Source organism: Ciconia boyciana, chromosome 2 (genome assembly GCF_034638445.1).
Source record: "Ciconia boyciana chromosome 2, ASM3463844v1, whole genome shotgun sequence".
NCBI classification, from domain to species: Eukaryota; Metazoa; Chordata; class Aves; order Ciconiiformes; family Ciconiidae; genus Ciconia; species Ciconia boyciana.
Genome location: NC_132935.1, coordinates 135939044 through 135958597, shown reverse-complemented (window position 1 = coordinate 135958597; position 19554 = coordinate 135939044). Strand labels below are relative to the sequence as shown.

General features: G+C 38.9%; 1 protein-coding gene across 5 annotated transcripts in view; it reads right to left on the bottom strand.

The window, feature by feature from the left end:
- Window positions 1-19554, bottom strand: part of ANKMY2 (ankyrin repeat and MYND domain containing 2) — a 27117-nt gene extending 7563 nt beyond the window's left edge. The window contains exons 1-9 of one of the 5 annotated variants that reach the window (XM_072854190.1): window positions 19354-19367; window positions 16102-16166; window positions 14628-14687; window positions 13498-13681; window positions 7733-7871; window positions 5740-5838; window positions 3458-3618; window positions 2157-2371; window positions 878-1013 (exon numbers count right to left, since the gene is read on the bottom strand). In XM_072854190.1, coding sequence (XP_072710291.1) covers window positions 878-1013; window positions 2157-2371; window positions 3458-3618; window positions 5740-5838; window positions 7733-7871; window positions 13498-13539 — 792 coding nt within the window. In that variant the 5' untranslated portion in view covers window positions 13540-13681; window positions 14628-14687; window positions 16102-16166; window positions 19354-19367. Of the gene's footprint in view, window positions 1-877; window positions 1014-2156; window positions 2372-3457; window positions 3619-5739; window positions 5839-7732; window positions 7872-11901; window positions 12144-13497; window positions 13682-14627; window positions 14688-16101; window positions 16167-19353 lie in introns of those variants that run through there. The other 4 variants (XM_072854187.1, XM_072854188.1, XM_072854191.1 and 1 more) reach the window with 4 other exon arrangements.

The following is a 19554-nucleotide window of genomic DNA, read 5'->3' as shown; positions in this document are numbered from 1 at the left end:
GGGATTGCATTAAGCCTCAGGACATTTTAGTAGACTGGAGCCACTTCAGATGGAGGCTATTTTAAATTCACTCAGCATAATCCAAACACGTCACAAAATTGTTCCACTTCCCCCGTGTTAGTGCATATAACATGTATCTCTCAGAGACCACAGAGAACATTCTTAAAAAGGAGTAACAACTCTTGTGTAAGATTTATTATGAACTAATTAATAGTACTATAACGAAGAGTGTGTTAGCAAAGATGTATGAGGAAAACGGAAGTTAGGTTTTTTACTTGTAATTTTGATTTCCTAATCTGACACTCTGTATTGTGTCATCTTGCCTCTCCCTGTGATAAAAGGAGCTTCACAGAATGTTTTTCCTTTTTCTGCTGTCATATATTACCAACTTTTTGTGTACACTAGAAACGTATTAAATCTAGGAAATTATTTGATCTTAAATTGCATTTAGACATTGTGAAAAAAAAGCGCAAAATGGGTTTCATCTGTGTCTGAATATACAATTTGTAAATGCAATAGTAAATGCGATAAATGCGAAATTTCTTTGCTTTCTAGCAAAGAAAAACTCAATAGACATCCCAGAGCAAGAAAAGAAAGCTCTGACACAGAAACAAACTGTTCCAATTTTCTTTAAAAGCTGAGGTATTTAAGCATTCATTACAGGAACAGGAAAAAAACTACTAGTTGAACTATTTTAGAGCATTTTCCTGCAATATGTAAAAAAAAATTCCAGTTTGGCAGAGAGTTCAGGGACATTCAAAAACCTTTGCTTAATATAATACATTGCAGAAGCTGAAAAACAGAAAGATGGCTTAGTTTAAACTGAATTTACTATGGAAGTTGCTTAGAAAGTATTTTCTTGATAGGAAAAACTTACTATTTCAACAGGAGCAATACTTCTCACGAGCTGCTGGAGCAATGTAGCTTCACAGTAAGGAAACTTTCGGATACTTTCTCGAATCAGCTTCTCTTGATATACAGGGAAACCATCTTTATCTCTCCCTTTCAAGAGACTAAATTTTTTAAAACCAAAGTCAAATAAGAAATCACATAGTAAATTTTCAAGAACAAATACATAGCATGCTGTACTCTGTCCTCCTGACTCTGTCCTCTTTCAAATTATAGAGAAGAATTATAATTCAAAATAATTCGACAACTTCAAATGCAACAGTATTTAAAATGCAAATGAAATTATTTTTATTCTAATGCACAATCATTATGAAATATAAAATAACTAAATGTATGCTCTGAAACCACTACTTACTAATTCAGCCACACAGAGAAAAATAATCAATTACAGGTAGACTAGTATCTACATCAGACTGAAGTAGCAAAATGCTTTGTTGTGTTTAAAAATGAGCATTGTAAAAATAAACACTGAAGAATACACAATACTTTAAAATACGAATTCTGCTTTACTTACATTTAATAATGTGTTATAGTCCTGATGCTTCTATATTTATCTGGTTGGCTCCTACTTTTTTATATGGATCACTGATGAACTATTTGATTTCAGTATATGAAAGCTGACTTCATAATTTATTTTCTTTATAAATCCATGGAGGTCTAGGGAGAATGTGATCCTTCTAAAAGCCAGGCCATTTACTTTGATACTTAAGATCAGGCAGCTGGTTTTGTAACTCTGAGTAGATTCTGAAGATCTAAGTGATTTAAGAGTCCAAGTCTCATCCAGAGCCAGTGGGATTTGCAGTTCTTGGTTGCTTAAGTGTTTTTGAAAAAAAATCTCACCCCGTATGACTGCTGGAGAGCAAAATGGCAAGAGAAATGTTCCCAGATGATCCATATCAGACATTGAGAAATTATTTTTCAAGCCTATCACTCCCCTTTTTCTCCACCACATGTTGCTCTCTGCTGCTTCACAGTGTACGTGTGATTGCCAAGCTCTAACCAGTTCCAGCAAGGAGCCGAAACTCTAGGAATGTTTCCTTTGTACCCCAGGAAAGGACAATGCCACTTCAGACAGAAAAAAGGGAGTCAGTGCCACCCTGAAGTGACTGCAACTGGGATTATTTCAAAATTTACTTGGCATATCCTTTATCCAAGACCATCCAATCTATTATTACAGTTGTCTTTTTCTGATATCTGTAAAGCTGGTTCATACATATGCCTTCAGACCTTTCTGTAGAAATACGTACCTTTTGATAAATCCATCTAGTTTATCCTCTCGCTCTTTTAAGAATGTAATACATTTCTGGAAGATGCAACTGATGTAGTGCATTTTCATAGCAAGTACTTCATTCATATCTTTCTGCTTCATACATTTCTCACAAATTAGATCCAGAACCCTGTAACATTTCTGCAGTGCTTCTACTTCAGCCAATAGAGGGTTCTCTTTTACCAGCAACACAATCTATGAGAAAGATTGAAGAAAATGTAATCCAATTAGGAACTAATATTTTTAAACTTGTGCATTAGCATTAAAGGTTATATAGCTCATTATGTAGTGGAGTTTCCAATATTCCTCTACTTCTACCTTACGCAGTCTTCCCCTTCTTTTTTCAGTCATTATTTAGTATTACTTTTTAGTACACTGTAATTCACAGTTCCCGTAAAAGAAACATTGAAAATTAAGACTGGTGTTAAAAATAATAAGTATTTTTCCAGAATAAGAGCCTGAAGAATCAAAACCATTTCAAAAGAAAGTTACGGAAACTACCATACACTGTCCTAAAATATCTTTCCTTTTGAACACCTCAAATAAACTGGAGTTGTATGATTTAAGCAGTTTCACAGAACACGTCAGCCTCACATAATCTTGGAGTACTTCAGGTAGACTAGTAAAGCAATGAACTAACCATTTTAAGAGAAAACCGTATACTGACTAAATTAGCTGTCACTGGTGCATTACTGTTTGTATGTACTGCAGATACCTAGTTGGCAACTGTGGACAAATTCCTGACTTTGTATGGCAAGTCCAAAGAACTTGTCTTTGAATTCAGGAGTATTAATTTCCCTGAACTACACTGGAAGAGCAAACCATAAAAGACATTATTTTCAGCAAATATACTGGGAAGTAAAAATAAACTTTCAGAAACAGCAGCAGCAGTAGAGGTTACTATGGTGAACCAGTGATGAAGGTAGGAAGATACATGCTGAGACAAGCATTGAGAGAACAATGAGATTTTAAGATAGGAAATTGTTTTATGTTTCCACTTGAAGTGGAGCTAGGAAAAAAAGAAAGCCAAAAAAGATGGTTATTGATGCAAAAAATAAGAATCTCTCCACTTAAAGGTGTTAGTTCAAGATTCTGGTGTATACACACACTGAAATAGCTTCATTTTTGAGTCATGTCTAAATGCTGAGCCTGATTCTTTCTCATTTTCAGAAGCTTCTGAATTAATGGAAGCTCTCAATTGGACTTCAGAGTTTAATGCTTTCTGACATAAAGAAACAATTCCCATGCCAACAAATATATACAATTTACACATTACTCCACCTTAACAGGATGCATGTTAGTAGTAGTTATAATTTTATGTAGAGGCCCAGCTAATTTTACTGGCAGTTTTGGTTCTTTATCTAAGCCTTGTGGTTTAGTATAGTAGTCCAGCCTTTCACGTGAGAAGAAGTTGTTGATGACAGTCACACAGTCATGTTGACCTAGAGGCACACAAGAAAAAAAAAAACACCAATGAAATTAAATAATAACCAAAACCAAAGACCTAAACCCAAATCTAATCTAAGTAATACAGGTGAGAATTACCCACACAGGAGCTTAGCATGATATGCTTCGCACTGGTAACAGGCAACTCTGGCCATTCTTTTACATTCAGTAAGTGTAACTTACTGACTCCTAGCAGGGAATGACTTCTTGAAATTTCATTTTGAGAGCTCCATCCTGTTCCCACCTCATCTTTCCATGGTAAGCCAAAACTAAGAGAATAGGTATTTCTCCCCAAAGTTATACTATACTAGTAGTGTCATATTGGTGTTAAAATTTCTCAAGAAAAGTTATCTCCACTTTGTACTTTCAAAAATTAATGACATTTGCATTAGGACTTGTAAGTTTTCAGACCTGAAACAGATAGTAGTGTATTAACCTAAAGCAGGAGAAATTATAAGAACAGAACATGCTTAAAATTTACTGGAAAAAGGACTGTGATGAAAGTAACAAGATGAGAGAAGTTACACCCTCTTCTTGTTTTCTACATCTGACAAAACGATGGGTTACATGGCTAAAGGGAAAGTAAAATTTAGCTTCTCTAGTTCAGGATCACATTCTTTAAATTGATTGATTTATCTTGGCACTAATCCTATTAATCAGTAGAAGACAGAGACAACCAAATTCCAGCATTTAAAACCCTTCGCTGTTTTAGAAGAGACTGTTCTAAGCTAACAGAGCACAGTGTAAGACAAATGACAGGGGAGAAGGATCCTCACTTCCCACACACAGACAGATGAATTAATGTTGATTGAACACAGAATAAAAAAGAACAGGAATGGATTCCAACGTTCAGACTTTTACAGAATAGCATATCTCAGTATGCCTGAAAATATTTATTCTATCTTGGTGATGTGATGAGATTTTAAACAAGAATTCTCCAAAATTACATTGGAGATAACGTTCCCCATTCGCTAATAACTCAATTCAGCATCGCACTGGAAAGGACTCTCCAAATCCAAAATATAATTAATAGGAATGGACTTCTCTGACATATTAAGTGAATAGTTAAGGCTTTGCTGCTTGAACCTCAAGTGAGAAATGTCAATCTTTTCCTCTTTAAAAGACCAGAATAAGATATGATTGAAATTGAAACTGCACTAACTCACTATTCAAGGAAGTAAATCGAAATGGCAAGGTAGGCTCTTGAATCCAGAACATCTAATGGACTTGCAAGAGAGTTCTCAGACACTTAAACAATACGAGAAGGTTGTGGTGAAGTGAAAATACAGGTCCTCATTTCTGGTTGTTGGGAAGGTCATCTGGACAGCAATACCTGAGTCATTTTAATGACTCTACTTTGTCTGGTAGTATTTTATCACATGTCCTTGCTAGAAATAGAGAAAAAGTAGTATATTTGGGAACGTTAATCCAGGAATCTCCCAGCACTGTTAAGATAGGTAAAGAAGTAAAAAGAGTTTAGAAAAAAAAGACAAGAAAAAGAAACATAACAACAGGAAAAAGCCTGGTTCCATGTTTTGCCCAGGATCACACAGCATACTGGAATGACAAATCTTTTATCTTCTTCTAGTCAAGTTCAGGTCAGTAAGTACTGACTACCTCAGAACAGGTTCCAAGACTTCTCCCTCTTCCACAGGCAGAGGGAGAAGGGCAGGAGGTGACTCACCGCTAGCACACAGCATGCTCATGGCAAAGCTCAGATGAGAGTTCCTGACTCCTAGCGCTACATTCGTTCCTTCCTACAGAGGAAGCTCCAATTATGCACTTTGTACTACAGAAACACATACCTGCACTTCAGACACCTCAGGTGGTACCAGCTTCCTCTTACTATTTGAAAAGTGATGACATTGCAAAACCTTGCACACCTGGAGAACAGCAGCATCTATTCTTATAGATAAGATCATTTGTACTTTTATGAAACAAAGCATGGGAATAGAACACAAATTGCCTCTGTTATAGGGTGAGATGTGGAAAAAAAGCTGAACAACTGTGTCGGTTCAGAACAGGTCATTAAATAATGTTTCTCCAGTAAAAAGCATCAGAATCTAACATTTTACTTCTTTAGGAATTTAGGAAATGACAATAGACTTTCACCTTACCCACAAAAGCAGCCATCTGAGCTGCTGTCCTTCCCACAGAGTTGACAACATCAGTCTCTGCTCCAGCCTCTAACATCATCCAGGTGATTTCTTTGTTTCCTGAATTTGGGGGGAAGATATGGGGAATGAGAGAGAACAAACCAGAATTTGTAATTCTTTATGTTGTAGAAAAACAAGGAGTGAATTTCTTAAAGACCAGGAATAACACTGAGGGAAATGAATGTTCTTAATGTCATTATTTTAAGAATGGATTAAGAGAAAGGCACAGTGCCTCCTTATTTATGCCTCCTTATTTATTGTTCCAGAGGGTCAAATCAAAGTGAAAACTAAATTCAGACAGGGTATAACTCTGCTCTCTGTAATGCACATTCAGTTCCCCGTGGAGCTTATGGGAGTCATATGCATATAACTACACTAGAGCTTGGTCCCTCTAGATAGCAGTATAGAAGCAAATTCTACTAATCTAGTTTGACAGTTCAACTACAACATTTGCTATTCTAAGAAGAAAAACAAATCCAGTACTATTATGTAGCAGGAGCATAGAGAAAGGAACAGATTGTTCCTTTCTCCACAGCGGGAACTGGGTGTTCAGACTGGGCTAAATACCAAGTAAAATGAAGCTAAAATTTGATGGGAAGATTAGATGACTTAATCGGTGCCCTTCAGAGACTAATAAGGACACTTGTGCCGGTTCTGCGTTCAAAGGTATTCTTACTTTATCAGTTTTTGTGCATATGCTAAGTACAGAAAAGTGAACATAAAAAATGAAGGGGGTGGTGGATGGAAATGAATGTTTCTGATTTAAAAACAAAGGCATTGTGTCAGTAGTGCTCATGTACCTTTTGCACTCACATATAACAGACCTTAAAGACAACATTCAGAAGCATTCAAACCCAGGATGACAGGTTAAAGCTCAGCTGTCAGAAAATGGTAAAAATCCAGCATTTTCCATAAACCTGCAGTCATTTAACAACCTCTAAGAGTTTGTTCCCATCTATCTGCTGCAGCTCTGATATTACTCAATGCCACAGAACGCTGAAATTTACCAAATCTTTTAACCAAAGTTTTAGCAGAAAAGCAATCTGATAATCTAGTTACGTTTCATATACACACATATGCCTTTCTTTTTTTATACTTATGATGAAAGAAGGCAGAGTTTAAAGTCTACCTGCTAAGAAATCTCACTTCCCTAGAATCTCCTTTTTTGGGAAGACGTAAGTGGCCTAGTAAAGAAGTTACTTAAAATAACCTAATATTCCCAAATCTAATCTTTTCCCCAGAAGGAACAATGTTTTTTATGTAATGTCTTTTTCTTACTCAGGGAAATAATTGTTCCTTTCTTCAGGGAAAAAGAATAGCAAGAGGAAAGCTGCAAACCACCACTTGAGACAGGAGAAGATATATACAGCTATAAGCACTCTTATGAAAAAAAAAAAATGTGAGAGGGAAAATTAATGTGAGAAAACATGTTTTTAAAACTTACTAAATACATTTTTAAAAGCCCACAAGATAACTGCAAAAATAACGTAGGAGAAAGGCAAAATGAAAAATACTGGATTGATTTGAGAAGCCTCAAATATTAGTAAAAGCTACTGATTTGTAGTCCTAAAAGAAGGCAGTTTGGTGCAGCATCTTCTTCAGTGTAACAAAATATAATTAAACAGAATGCATCCCACTGCACAAGGAAACAGTCACAGGAGACTGAATTTTGAGATCTGACAAATATGACAAAGTACAGGTAGACTATATGCCTCAAAATACTGAACAAAGTCAATTTTTGTATGAAAAAAGATCCCAACCCTGAACAGTAGCTATCCTATTCCACTGTCCTGATGATTCTGCTGGTCTTGACATATTTGCATGGTTCACTTTAAGTAACAGTAAACCTGAATAATAGAAAGGTGTCAACATTTTCCTTTAAATAATTAATTTATGGCAAATTGTACCCATCAATGTCATAAAAATCAGTGAGATAAGTTTAGTAATAAGTTACCTGAAAGTCCAGCAAACATCAAGGCAGTATATCCATGCTCATGTTCATTGCAGTTAACATCAGCCCCATGTCGCAAGAGCAACCTGCACATGTCTATTTTCCCTTTGTACGCTGCATGCATTAGAGGGGTCATGCCATGCTAACAAAAGAAAGAGGAAGGAAGTAGCATACAGAAAAGAATTAGTTGTATCTCTTGATCTTCATATCATTGAGAATTTTTACTTGTGCATACATACTCAGTATAACTACCAAAGCCTCACGTAATATTTAAGTTAGCAACCACAAAAAAACTCTCAAAATCTTCATGAAAAAATATGGTTACTAACATGCAGTAGATTTTCCAATTCCATGTCACTTTTCTGATTATGCTGTGCTATATATTTGAAAACAGACCAGTGTTGAATAAATGAAAATCATTTACCGCCAATCTGTCAAAAATCATTGGCCTTTTGTATCAGACATTAGTGTCAAAGACAACTAACACTTCTGCTAGCGGGAAAAGCTTGTTTTAGAAAATTTGTTAGGTTCCTAAGTTATTTCTTTTCTCCCCTGCATTATATGATAAGCAACAAGAAATTACGAATAGGCTCTTGTTGTTTTTGCCATCACAAAGATTTGCAGTTTCTGAAATCCGTCTTGCTCATTTTTAGTCATGATTACTGGTAATTGTGCTATCCTCCTCTCTCCCGTTTATCCACCCTTTTGGTATTGTGTCTGTGATCTTACATCAGCCAGAGCTCTGAAGGTCCTTGTAAAGATACACAGCTCTAACTAGACTTTAACAACCACACAGTCTCAAACCTTGCCTTTTGATAAACTGCACCAGTACAAAAAGGATTAGCTTCAGCAAGGGAGGCACTGAGTTTTTACTAGAGTTGCACTGGTGTAATTATAAATGTAAACCTGGGCAAACCCTAGGGGAAATTTTCAGAACTAGGGTGAATTGTTAGTGCCGGCTCTCTCCCTCTCAAAAGGGCAGGGAGAAGCACATTTCTGTTTGAGAAAATTGCATGATGTTCCGTTTAGAATTTGATACGTTTTTTCCAATATGCTGTTTATTTTTACTTAACATCAAGCCAGGATTCATGTTACCAGCCAAGACAGTAATTGCCCAAGAACATTCTCCAACACTGAATACAAGGGAGTGTGCTTTAGTTTGTCCCTGAAGGAAATCAAAATGGCATTTTCTTCCTTTTTTTGCAGGTTAAGGCTATGTGCATGAATACACTCAAGTACACTGTTATTGCAGCTCTGTAAATGCATGGTAATGTGACACTCTGAAATAATGTAATTGTCAGTTTGAACCTTAATATATTTCTTGTTTCAATTTATGATAGAATAAAACTCAATTGAGTTAAATTTATCAGTGTAATTTTAAAAAAATTCCTAAAGGTGAGGGAAATTGGGAAAGTTAAAATTATAATAACATTTTTTAAAGTATTATATTTTCACTATTCCCCATCCTAACTGAAAACAATAAAAAATAATTACTTGATGCATTATATTGTAGTAACCCAAAATATTTTGGTAAACTGCAATATAAACTGCCATTAAAGAAACAAAAGACCTGAAGAGATCACTTCACAAACATGAAACAAATTTGTGATTGTTTTTGCTAGGTTTCATTTGTGGTCCTATAAAGGTAAGTAAAGGCTTTCTATCCTAATATATAAAATATATTATATTACATTATATTATATTACATTACGTTATACTGACAGCAATTTTTATGGGCCAATCCCAGTCTGGAGTCATAGTATAGATTCGCCTCCTTTAGCAGCGCAGAAAAGTACTGCTGTAAGGGGATATGAACACAGTAAGGTTTTTGACTGGAGAAGGAACTTTAACAAAACAATGACTTTAAGTTTGGTTATATCTTGAATGCCAGTTGTTTCATTTAAAAAATCTGCCTGAAGATTATAGGACAAAGGAAAGGGTTGGCTTCTTTTTTTGTCATCCCCTCCTCCTGGGAAACTTTTTTTAAAAGCCTTTGATTAAATTTTGAAAGTGTCAGGCTATGGTGTGGATCAAAAAAACGTATCAAGCAGAAAACATGTGGACAGTTGTTAGAAAATTGGATTTAAAGTCACACTAATATCAGCCTTTCACATTCACAGCAAACAAAAAAGGGACAGCCTAGACACAAGGTTATCTGGAAAAGGTTGGTATCCTGTATTATGCCCTATGCAAAACCTGAAATCGCTGCAAATACTCTTCTCAGGCTGAGTATCAAAGACAGGTCCAGCAACAGTCTGTTTTCTGACAAATGACATTTGGATTGTCAATACAACATACTTAAAGGATTAAACTAGCAGACAGTTTATTAAGCATACAGATGAAACAAATTATTTATTGTTCCAGTACGGAACATAGGATGAAGAATCCATTTTCTAGCAGCTACTATATAACATTCTTCTGACCAAAAATCCAGTCTTTTAACCTCATTCTCTAGGACAAAAATTAATCTTTCCCAGTTTCGTTTACTTTGCAGGGATGTTACATGGTTTACAGGGTGCAAAATTAACATCTCCCATCTTCTGCAGGGCTATAGGTATTCCCTGTATGTCTGACTCTACAAGGGGAATAGTTTGCACTGCCTCTAGAAGTTGCCTGGCACCTCCCTTTACTGGGTTCTTCGGCTCATCAACCAACAAGGACTCCCTGGCACAACGGGGCTATGCCTCATGACACAGCCAGCCAGCCATTACACACCGCCCCTCCCAGTTCCTGATGTTGAAAATATACCAGAAGCAGACTGAGGGATGGGATTCCAAGAGCTAAGTTGACCTAATGCTGCCATGGTGGGGGAGCCACTTGAAGAAAAAAAAAAAAATTACTATGGGGTCAGTGGGCTGAATCAGCTAACAAGGGAAGAAAAGGATGTGTGAGGAGGCAGGAGGGGCAAATGAGTAGCAGAACCAGGGAGAGATTGGACTCCACCGCCAGAAATGGGGGAAGAAGAAAGCAGGTCAGTCTATCTCTCTTCAGCACCTGGGAGAGGTGTGCTTCCACAGGATGAATAAAACCAGATTTCTGAAGATAATGAACTGGAAAAGCAACCTTCTGCCCTCTAGGTACTATGGAGGAAGTTTTCAACAATACTGTTTCTCAATCTTCATTGACCAGAAGAATTGTGGAGTGGAGGGATGGCCAGGGAACAAGAGTTGCGGCAAACAAAAAAAATACGCAGGCCATCTTACATCCCAGTGACCTGTGCATACTTGGCAGAAGAACTATGTTGCGAGCATGTAAATACACACGCTGACTGTGTAAGAACACAGCCATGATACATGTATATTTTTAAAAGCCATTGTTTTGTGGATAACACTCTGATGACTCGCTACTGAAATAGCCACATAGACTTGTGTTACTCAAGAGAAAAGAGGAATCCAAGTGGTCCCAGCATTCCCAGTGTTTTACACTTCTCATGCTCACTTCACCCTTCTTCTCAACCATGGAAATATGGCCAAGATGTGGCACACGTGAGCTGGGTCACACTGGAGCAGCTCCCTCACCAGGGATTGGGGTACACTATGACATTGCATGTGTGAATACTAGCTACGTAACTAGAGTTTAAGTCAGAGGTGATTTGGGTAAATAGAACCAGAAAAGAAAAGAAAAAAAAAGACCATAAAAACCTTAGCTGAAAAATTTTGTAGATACTTATATGCTGACACTGTTAAAGCATCCACCTCTCCCCTTTGCAGCTCATTTTGCAATGAGGAACCCAGCCCCACATTAACATGGAAAAAGTGCCTTATTTTATTCTTTAGATTCAGGCAACTATACCAGTTTGTAAGTCTGAAAATTACAAACTAAACACATAAACTGGAAGTTTGGCTTTTATTTGAGACAGTATTTGGGAAGTTACTAAAAAGGAAACAAATTATGCAAAAAGAGCAGGTGTCACAAGGAGCAGAGAAATACTAGTTGAGGAATGCCTTCAAAATCAACTCTCCTAAATAAAAAGGAAGAGCACTACTGAAATCAGACCAACTCATTAAGACTAGTTCAGGTAGGTATTTGGAACTGCATTGTAAAAATGTCTCCAACTTTGAACAGAAATGGTACTGAATGCTGCTAGTCTAGAAATGCATGACTTGAATTTTCATTGGATGAAAGCCTTTAGAAATTTCACCCTTAAAGCTGTTGAATACGATTGCCCTTACCTGTCTTAAACTTACTGCAAGCTGGATTTGGAAGGTAGTCAACAGACACATGCACAAATAATTTTAGCTATAGCCAAGTATGAACTAATTAGAATATGAAATATGGCTCAGTGAGTGTAGATATGTCGATTATAGCTATAGTTCTCCTCCTTTATAGTCATCCTGCTGAGCTGTTGGTTTCACATGTGTAACACATTAGATTTCTCTGATGATCTTTCTGTTCATCTGCAGTGATGAAAAGTTAAAGTCTACATCAGTCAGCGACCTGAATTGAAACCAGATAATTCTTAATAGCTGTTGAATTTTCTTTGGTTTGTGTATCTTGAAGTACTGTGTAAAAAAAAAATCAAAAGACAGAACTCTTTCTCCTCAATGAAGGCCAAGGATCTGGGCATTTTCTGCTAGCATAGGCAGTTCATACTGGAATAGCAAGATAGATTAACTGAAGAGCCCTCCACTGAACATAATCAGTATGAGTAAAGCTACACATCTCATACACTAATAAGCAGGCTGCTGCTGTAATTCCCAGAAAGTATTCAGTTCTGTAATTAGCATACAGAAGTGGACTGTTTCTAAAAGATGTATTTTTTTACAGAAGTGAACAGCTGAATTGCCAAACTAGAGGAAAAAAGTAATACTGCTAATGCCAAATGATAGTTGTGTATCTAAGAAGATTATGAATGACCTTAAAATTATTTTAAATACAGAAAATCTGTGAAGCCTTTTCAGGTCAAGTCTCTCTGCTTGATCTGCAGAGATCTACAGAAAATATGGAATTGTAGTACTACAGTGCTCCTTTGCAACCTTAACTACCAACATGACTGGAGGAATCTTCCACGGCTAGAAATCCCATGCACTTCCTCTTGACCGCCTTTCTGTAATAATCTGAAAGATCTTAGACACACCCTGCACATGGATGGAGTTAAAGTCAGCAAACTGCCAACATGAAGTCACGACACTATTTACAAGCTCTGTAGTCCCAGGGGAAAGAAAATTCCTGAACACTTTCTTCCATACTACGTTTCCAAATTAGCAACCACCCCATCTAAAATAGGACAAAAAATGACTGAGCAGTGTGCATTTAAATGAAACATGCTTGTGTTTATTTTGCATCCATTTCTATTACCCATCTATTTGTCCTAATATTTTGGGACACCTGAGCTTAAATGCCCCTGAAGTTTTAAAGTTGACAGAGTCAACTGTTAAAGACAAATTTTGTGAGAGAGCTATGTATTTCTTTGTTTTCATAAAGACAGTGATTAAGCCTAAATACCTTTCCTTTCTTCGACTACCTAAATCCACGAAGGAACAACAAAAAAATTGATTTGGTCAGAAAAAACAGGACTGTATCTGCTGGGTATCTACAACATTCTGGAAGATGGACATCTGTGAAACTAACTTGAATAAAGTGATCTTACTCTGCTTTCAAGTGACCTACCGCTCCCAGCAGAGCACTGCAGATAGGAGGAGGTGAAGGGTGAGTGAGTCTTGGCACATGGAAAAGCGAATAGACTTAGAGGAGCCATTTTTTATTTTTTAAATACATGTAACAACAGCAGAAGCAATGCTGAAACACTGTGACCAGCTCATGCCTACGTTTTGGAAGGAAGAAGCTGAAACAACTGGAAAGGATTCCATGATTATAGCTCAGTTACTGAAGAAACATAGCTTTAGGCAAGATACTTAAAAAGTCAACGCATTTGGAAGATGTTAAAATGTGACTTGGTCCGTGTCTAAAGGTACACAGAGAAAAGATTGCTGGTTGTCAGTAGTTCTTAATCTAGAAGAAAGCAGATTTAAGCAGTTAGAATATATGGTCAAACAAAAATTAAAGGGACATCTTATGTGTTTATCTCTTAAAATCAGGAAGTGCAATATGTAACAGCCTGCTTCTGGATGCTGTGGATTCTCTAGCCTGTGGAAATCATTAAATTGTGACTGCATGTTTGCTGTACCACAAACAGAAGAGAGAATTACATTAAACCTGTGCTCATTCTGTGGATTCTCTCATGTAAAAAGGACTTTAAGGAAGGAAATGAGTTCTTAGTTCCCAAGTGAATTGTGCTCCCATTTCAGTATCTAAGCATTCAATTTTCAGGGCGGTTTCCTCATTTCTTAACATTAATAAGTAACAGTAGTAATATAAATAATAATGTGAATTTCAGTATAAACAGCTAAGGCAGCAGCAGAAGAAAATAAGACCTGATGCATTCAAAGCAGTCTTCAGTTGTGGCAACGTTGAGTAACAGATGAAGCTAATGTTTAACTGGGGTTTCACACACTCTATTTATGTGTAGATATTAGAATAACACATTAGAGGGAAAATGCTTTATAATAGAAAAATTCTAAAAGTTGACGTGGGATGACTGATGAAGAATCCTAAACAAATCTGAACCTTTTCCTGTTCAATATGCATCATTACACACCACTCTTGGGGATAAAAAGGAGACTGCAAGAAGTCCATTGCATGTACTTTTTAAGCCTTATGTGCCTTGGGTGTGTTTAGTCAGATGTGAGCATTAGGCAAGGCATTTCTTCTTTAACAGCAGCCTGAGGCATAACTCAGTTATGGTTTCTATTAATAAACCATATCCTCTCAACAGTAATCCTGCATGTTGCACTAGTACTGCATCAAGGGTGCAGTCATTCAGCACTAGTTCAGCAATTAGACTAAAAGAAAATCTTTTAAAGTCCAGACAATAAAGCACCCTTGCAAACATACTTACATTGTATCTTGCGTTCCTAAAGTTTACTGTAAAGCTTAGTTTGAGTAGTTTGTCAGAAACCTGTTGAAATTCATACATTAGAAATTAAGGTTTAAATATTCAACTGTATTTAAGAACAATCAGAAAATGGATCTGTTTGCAGCACAAAAAAGGCTAACAATATTCCAGGAAGATAACCAGTAGATGAAGTGATAATTTTTCTCCATTCAGCATTCACAAGACTACATATATCCTGTCCAATTTTGGGCCTTCCAGTACAACAAAGACATGGATAAACTGCAGCGAGTTCAGTGGAGTACCACCAAGACATGGTGGGAACTTGAGCACTTGTGCAGTGAAGGAGAGGCTGCAGGAACTGGGCTTGGAGAAGAGATGGCTTTGGTAGGACCCAACAGCAGCCTGCCAGTGCCTACAGGAAGATCATTGAAAAGACAGAGCCAAACTCTTCAGTTATGGTGGCAGGAGGGCAAGAGACAATGAGCGTAAACTGAAATAGAGATTCAGACATAAGGGAAAAACATTTTCACCGTAAGCCCAGTAAGGCAGTGGAACAAGTTGCCCAGAAATACTGTGCAGTCTCCATCCTTGGAGGTTTACAAGGCCAGACAGGATAAAGCTCAGAGCAACCTCATCTGACCTGAGCTGAAGCTGCTTTGAGTGGGAGGCTGAACTAGAGACCTTCCAAGGTCCCTTCTAACCTGAATTTCCCAGTGATCCTATGAAATGACAAAGTTGGGAAAAAAACACAAATTGACATTTAAATTGATAAATTACACATTGATCTAACATGCAAGCTGGCCAATTACAGTTTTGCTTCCATGTTACACTTCATATTAATGTTGCACGCTTTAGAAAAACATTTTAAAAAGAAAAAGAGGAGGAAACAGGTATGAACATCACACAAGGTTCCTTTCTGCACAAACTTCCTCCCACCTTCAGGTAGCACTTAAGGATTTTACCTTCTACATATCCATCACATCTGCCTCTGCAAAAGACAGTATGTTTTCCACTTCTGACCTAGCTGCTCACTGAGTATGTTTATGGTTCTGCAGAGAAAAGCCTTTGGGTGATGAGATGCAAGCGTGAGATGGGGACACATATTCTTTATCCACAGTCTGCTGCTCTCTAAGCAGAGGGACTACAGTTTGGTGGAGGTGACAAGAAGTCAGAAGAGCACCCCCATGTGTGTTGCTGCAGTGTTCATCTTACCTTATATACACCAAAGTTCACGCTGGAACTTGAGAGAAAATACAAACCATGTAGTACTTAAAGTAACATTAATCTTTAAGCTTTCTTAAAAAAAAGGGTAAGAGCTCTTCAAAGGTTCATTATTCAGCTGCAGGCTAGAAATATCTTCAGAATAACTCTGATTTCCAGGAGTCTGTATAGCAATGTTATTTAACAACAAGAAGGCCTTCAGACCTAGTATTTTCCTTGCTAAACCCAGCATAATGCTTGTACAGTTTCGCTGTACCTCATCCAAGCAATTGACACGGACATTCTTGCTGCCCAGTAGCCTTCCAGCCTCCTCGGTGTTTCCTTTAATTAAGAAAAAAAAGACACAAAGAGACAGAAAGGGGGGTGAGAAAGGGAATAAATTGAGAATCAAGAGGAAAAAGATCAGTTCCATTCCTGATTAGAATCAAAATCTTTGTTGATTAACCACCAATAAATCAATCGCACTTAGTGAAGAGGCTTAGGAATGAACAGTGTTCTGTTCTAGAAGCTAAAAGCCAAGAAGTCACAACATCAAAGAGTAGTCTGAGAGCATGCACTAGAAGTAAACACCCATTTTTTGTGAAGTAACTGATCTACACACACACAAGAACAGGACACTAATATGTCTCTGCATAAACTGCATCAGAACAATTCTGAATGAATAAAATGATACTGAGCATTTTAACACGTTGTGTACTTTGACCTCTTTTGGAGCATCTTATGTCTAAAAGAGCTATCTAGATTCTCACAGAAGGGAATTATCCCGTTTCAAAGACTATTCTGGTCTGAATGAAACATGCTTTATAATTTACTCACATCTCCTTTCCTGTTTAAATTTGAAATTTGCAACATTCCACCTCCCAGGTCCACAAAAGTGGAAGGAATTTGCTTTTGGTAACAGAGAATAGAGGTGGAAAGGACAAGGACCGAGGTAGCATGATCACTGACATTTCTAAAAATTGCCAAATGTGTAAGTAGACTGAAGTCTGAAAAAAACTGTGCAAGGAAAAATAGGCCATAACTTTGTATTTTTCAATTTGCTAAAAGAATCCTTTCAGTTAAGCCACAGATCTAAGAACCTGATTTAAAGCCCTTCGAAGGCCTATTCAGTAATGTCAATGCAACTTCAAGAGGCATTCAAACAAGTAGAAATTAAGGAACATTCAGTCTAAGTTTGGGGAATTAAATTTATTGCAAATTAACAGAAAATTCTGATCACTGATTCAATCATAAGCAAAGCTCTTTCAGCAGTGATGTGCTTAATAAAAATAAGCATTACATCCCTCATTTTAATGACAGGCTTCATGTTTATCTTCACTGTATCACAAGGAGGTGCTCTTCCAGCAAATTTTCAGCAAAGCAGCTCTTGCAACTTCAGTTTCAGCTCATTTTCTTTCAAAAAACTTTACAAATACTAGAAGTAATTTCTTTTCATAAAGCTTTTGGTGTGGTTTAACTATACTAAACAGGTTTCTTTACCCCCCCTTTTTTTTTAATTAATTATTTCAAGGAAAAAAGCCAGTCACCTGAGTCATCTCACACACTTGATAAAGACCCAGTAAAATACACTGACTGACAAGTCAGGGCACTGTCATGTCAACTAGCCTACTCCCCCAAATATATATATATATATTTTTTTTTTTAACATGTGAGACGCTTCTTCGGACCTGGAATAGTTTTCAGAAGAACATCCCAGCAAAAGAACAAACATCAGAAACAGCAAGTCTTCAAGGGCTGATCTTCAAAGTAAATTTTAATGCAAGTAAAGCAAAGCTGCATTTACAAGTTCAGGTTCTGTATGACAAAACATTGAAGGATTTCCAAATAAGACACTAAACTGATGGAAGTCAGACTTCTAGAATTGGCTAGAGCATAAAGTTGGAGCCAGGCTGTTCACAGTGGTGTATGGTAGGTAGGAGGCCAAGAGACAACAGGCAGAAGTTGAAAAAAAAAGAAGCTTCAGACTGGATATAAGGAAAAACATTTTCACTGTGAGCCCAGTAAGGCAGCAGAACATGTTGCCCAGAGACACTGCGCAGTCTCCACCCTCGGAGGTTTTCAAGGCCTGATCGCATAAAGCCCTGAGCAATCTCACGATTTGACCTCACAGCTGACCTGTTTTGAGCAGGAGGTTGGCCTAGAGACCTCCTGAGGTCCCTTCCAACCTGAATTATCCCATGACCCTAATCATAAGCATCAGGTAAGTTAGATAGAAATGTCTGCAAGACAAAGGCCTGAAACTCTGATTAAAGTGAGTCAAACTGATTCTGATCCACAATAAATTAATTGCTGACTGTCCTATGCTTGTGTCTCCGACCCAGAGGAACATTTTAATATAATTGAGAGTAAAGCCCCTAAACTATAAATAAAATTTCTTATGTGTTCAAATCACCTCAAAACTACATACAGAAACACATGGAGCACATCAGGTGTTTTTACTTTACCTCCAACTAACAAACATGGCTCACAATTTTCAAAATACTGCTTGGAGTATAACTATTTAGACAGGGCTGTGAAATTCATATTGCAGGACCATGAAACCCAACTGTTACAGCAAGTGTGACAGAAAGCCCCCCAGCAATAAGCATACGCACCACATAACATGGTGAAACTGCAATGCTTACATGAAATACAAAATAAAACAGGATAAGAGGTGCACAATACCCTGGACAAGCTCAAGTTCTATTAATTTAAGAACATCTTGTCTGCAAGGACATCCTGATCTGGCAACAGCACATAGGGAAACCTCTAACAGGCTAAAGAACTGGATTATCCCCAAGAAAACATCTTTTTTGCAGAGCACGTTAATACAAGTCATCAGGTAAATGTCAATGTACGTTACTAATACGAATACTCTTAAGAAGGATGCAAGACCCTCACAGCTGGGCTTCCCCAGCCCGAACTGCACAGCAACGCGCACCCCCTCCACGCCTGGCAAGCAGCCCCTTTGCATTCCCAGGATGGCACAGGCCTGCCCCGCGTACGGCCAGCGCGAGAGACGCGCGCTCCCGCTTCCAGGGGAACAGCCATTTTCCCGTTTGGGAAAAGGGGGACGGGGCCCGGAAGGCAGGCAGGCCCGTATCACGGGCCCCCGAGAACGGCGACCCGAGGAGCCCTGCCGTGCCCGCGGCTGAGGGGAGCCCGCGGCCCGCACGAGGCGGCAGCGCGGCCAGTAACGGCTCCAGCGCCCCCGCCGAGGGGCCGCGGCCTGCCCTTCGCCCGCCGCCACTAACGCCGCCGGCGGCGGGCGTGAAAGCAAACCCTCCTCGGGTACAAGCGGCGGGGCCGGTGCGGCGGGGGGCCGCCCCGGCTCTACGAGGCCCGCGGGGCTGCGACGCGGGCCGGCCCGCGGCGGCCGGGCCGAGCAGGGCAGGGCGCTGCGCAGCCTCCGCCGCGAGGGGCGCCGGCGGCAGCCTCACGACGAGGAGGTGAAGGCGCCGGGGCCAGGCCCGCCAGGACGGCACTACCGCCCACCGCCGCGGAGGGGCGAGGGCCGGGCCAGGCTCACCTGTGGCGATCACTCCCAGCAAGTCCTTCTCCTCCGGGCTCAGATCACCTCTCCTGAGGGGAGCCATCACGCCCCCCTGCCTCCCGCAGACGGTAAGGCGGCCTCAGGACAGTGCCGCCCGGCGAGGCGAGCTCAGCCCAGCCGCGGCGACAGCCCGGGCCCGACAGCACCCCCCAACCACCCCCTCCCCGCGGCAGGCCC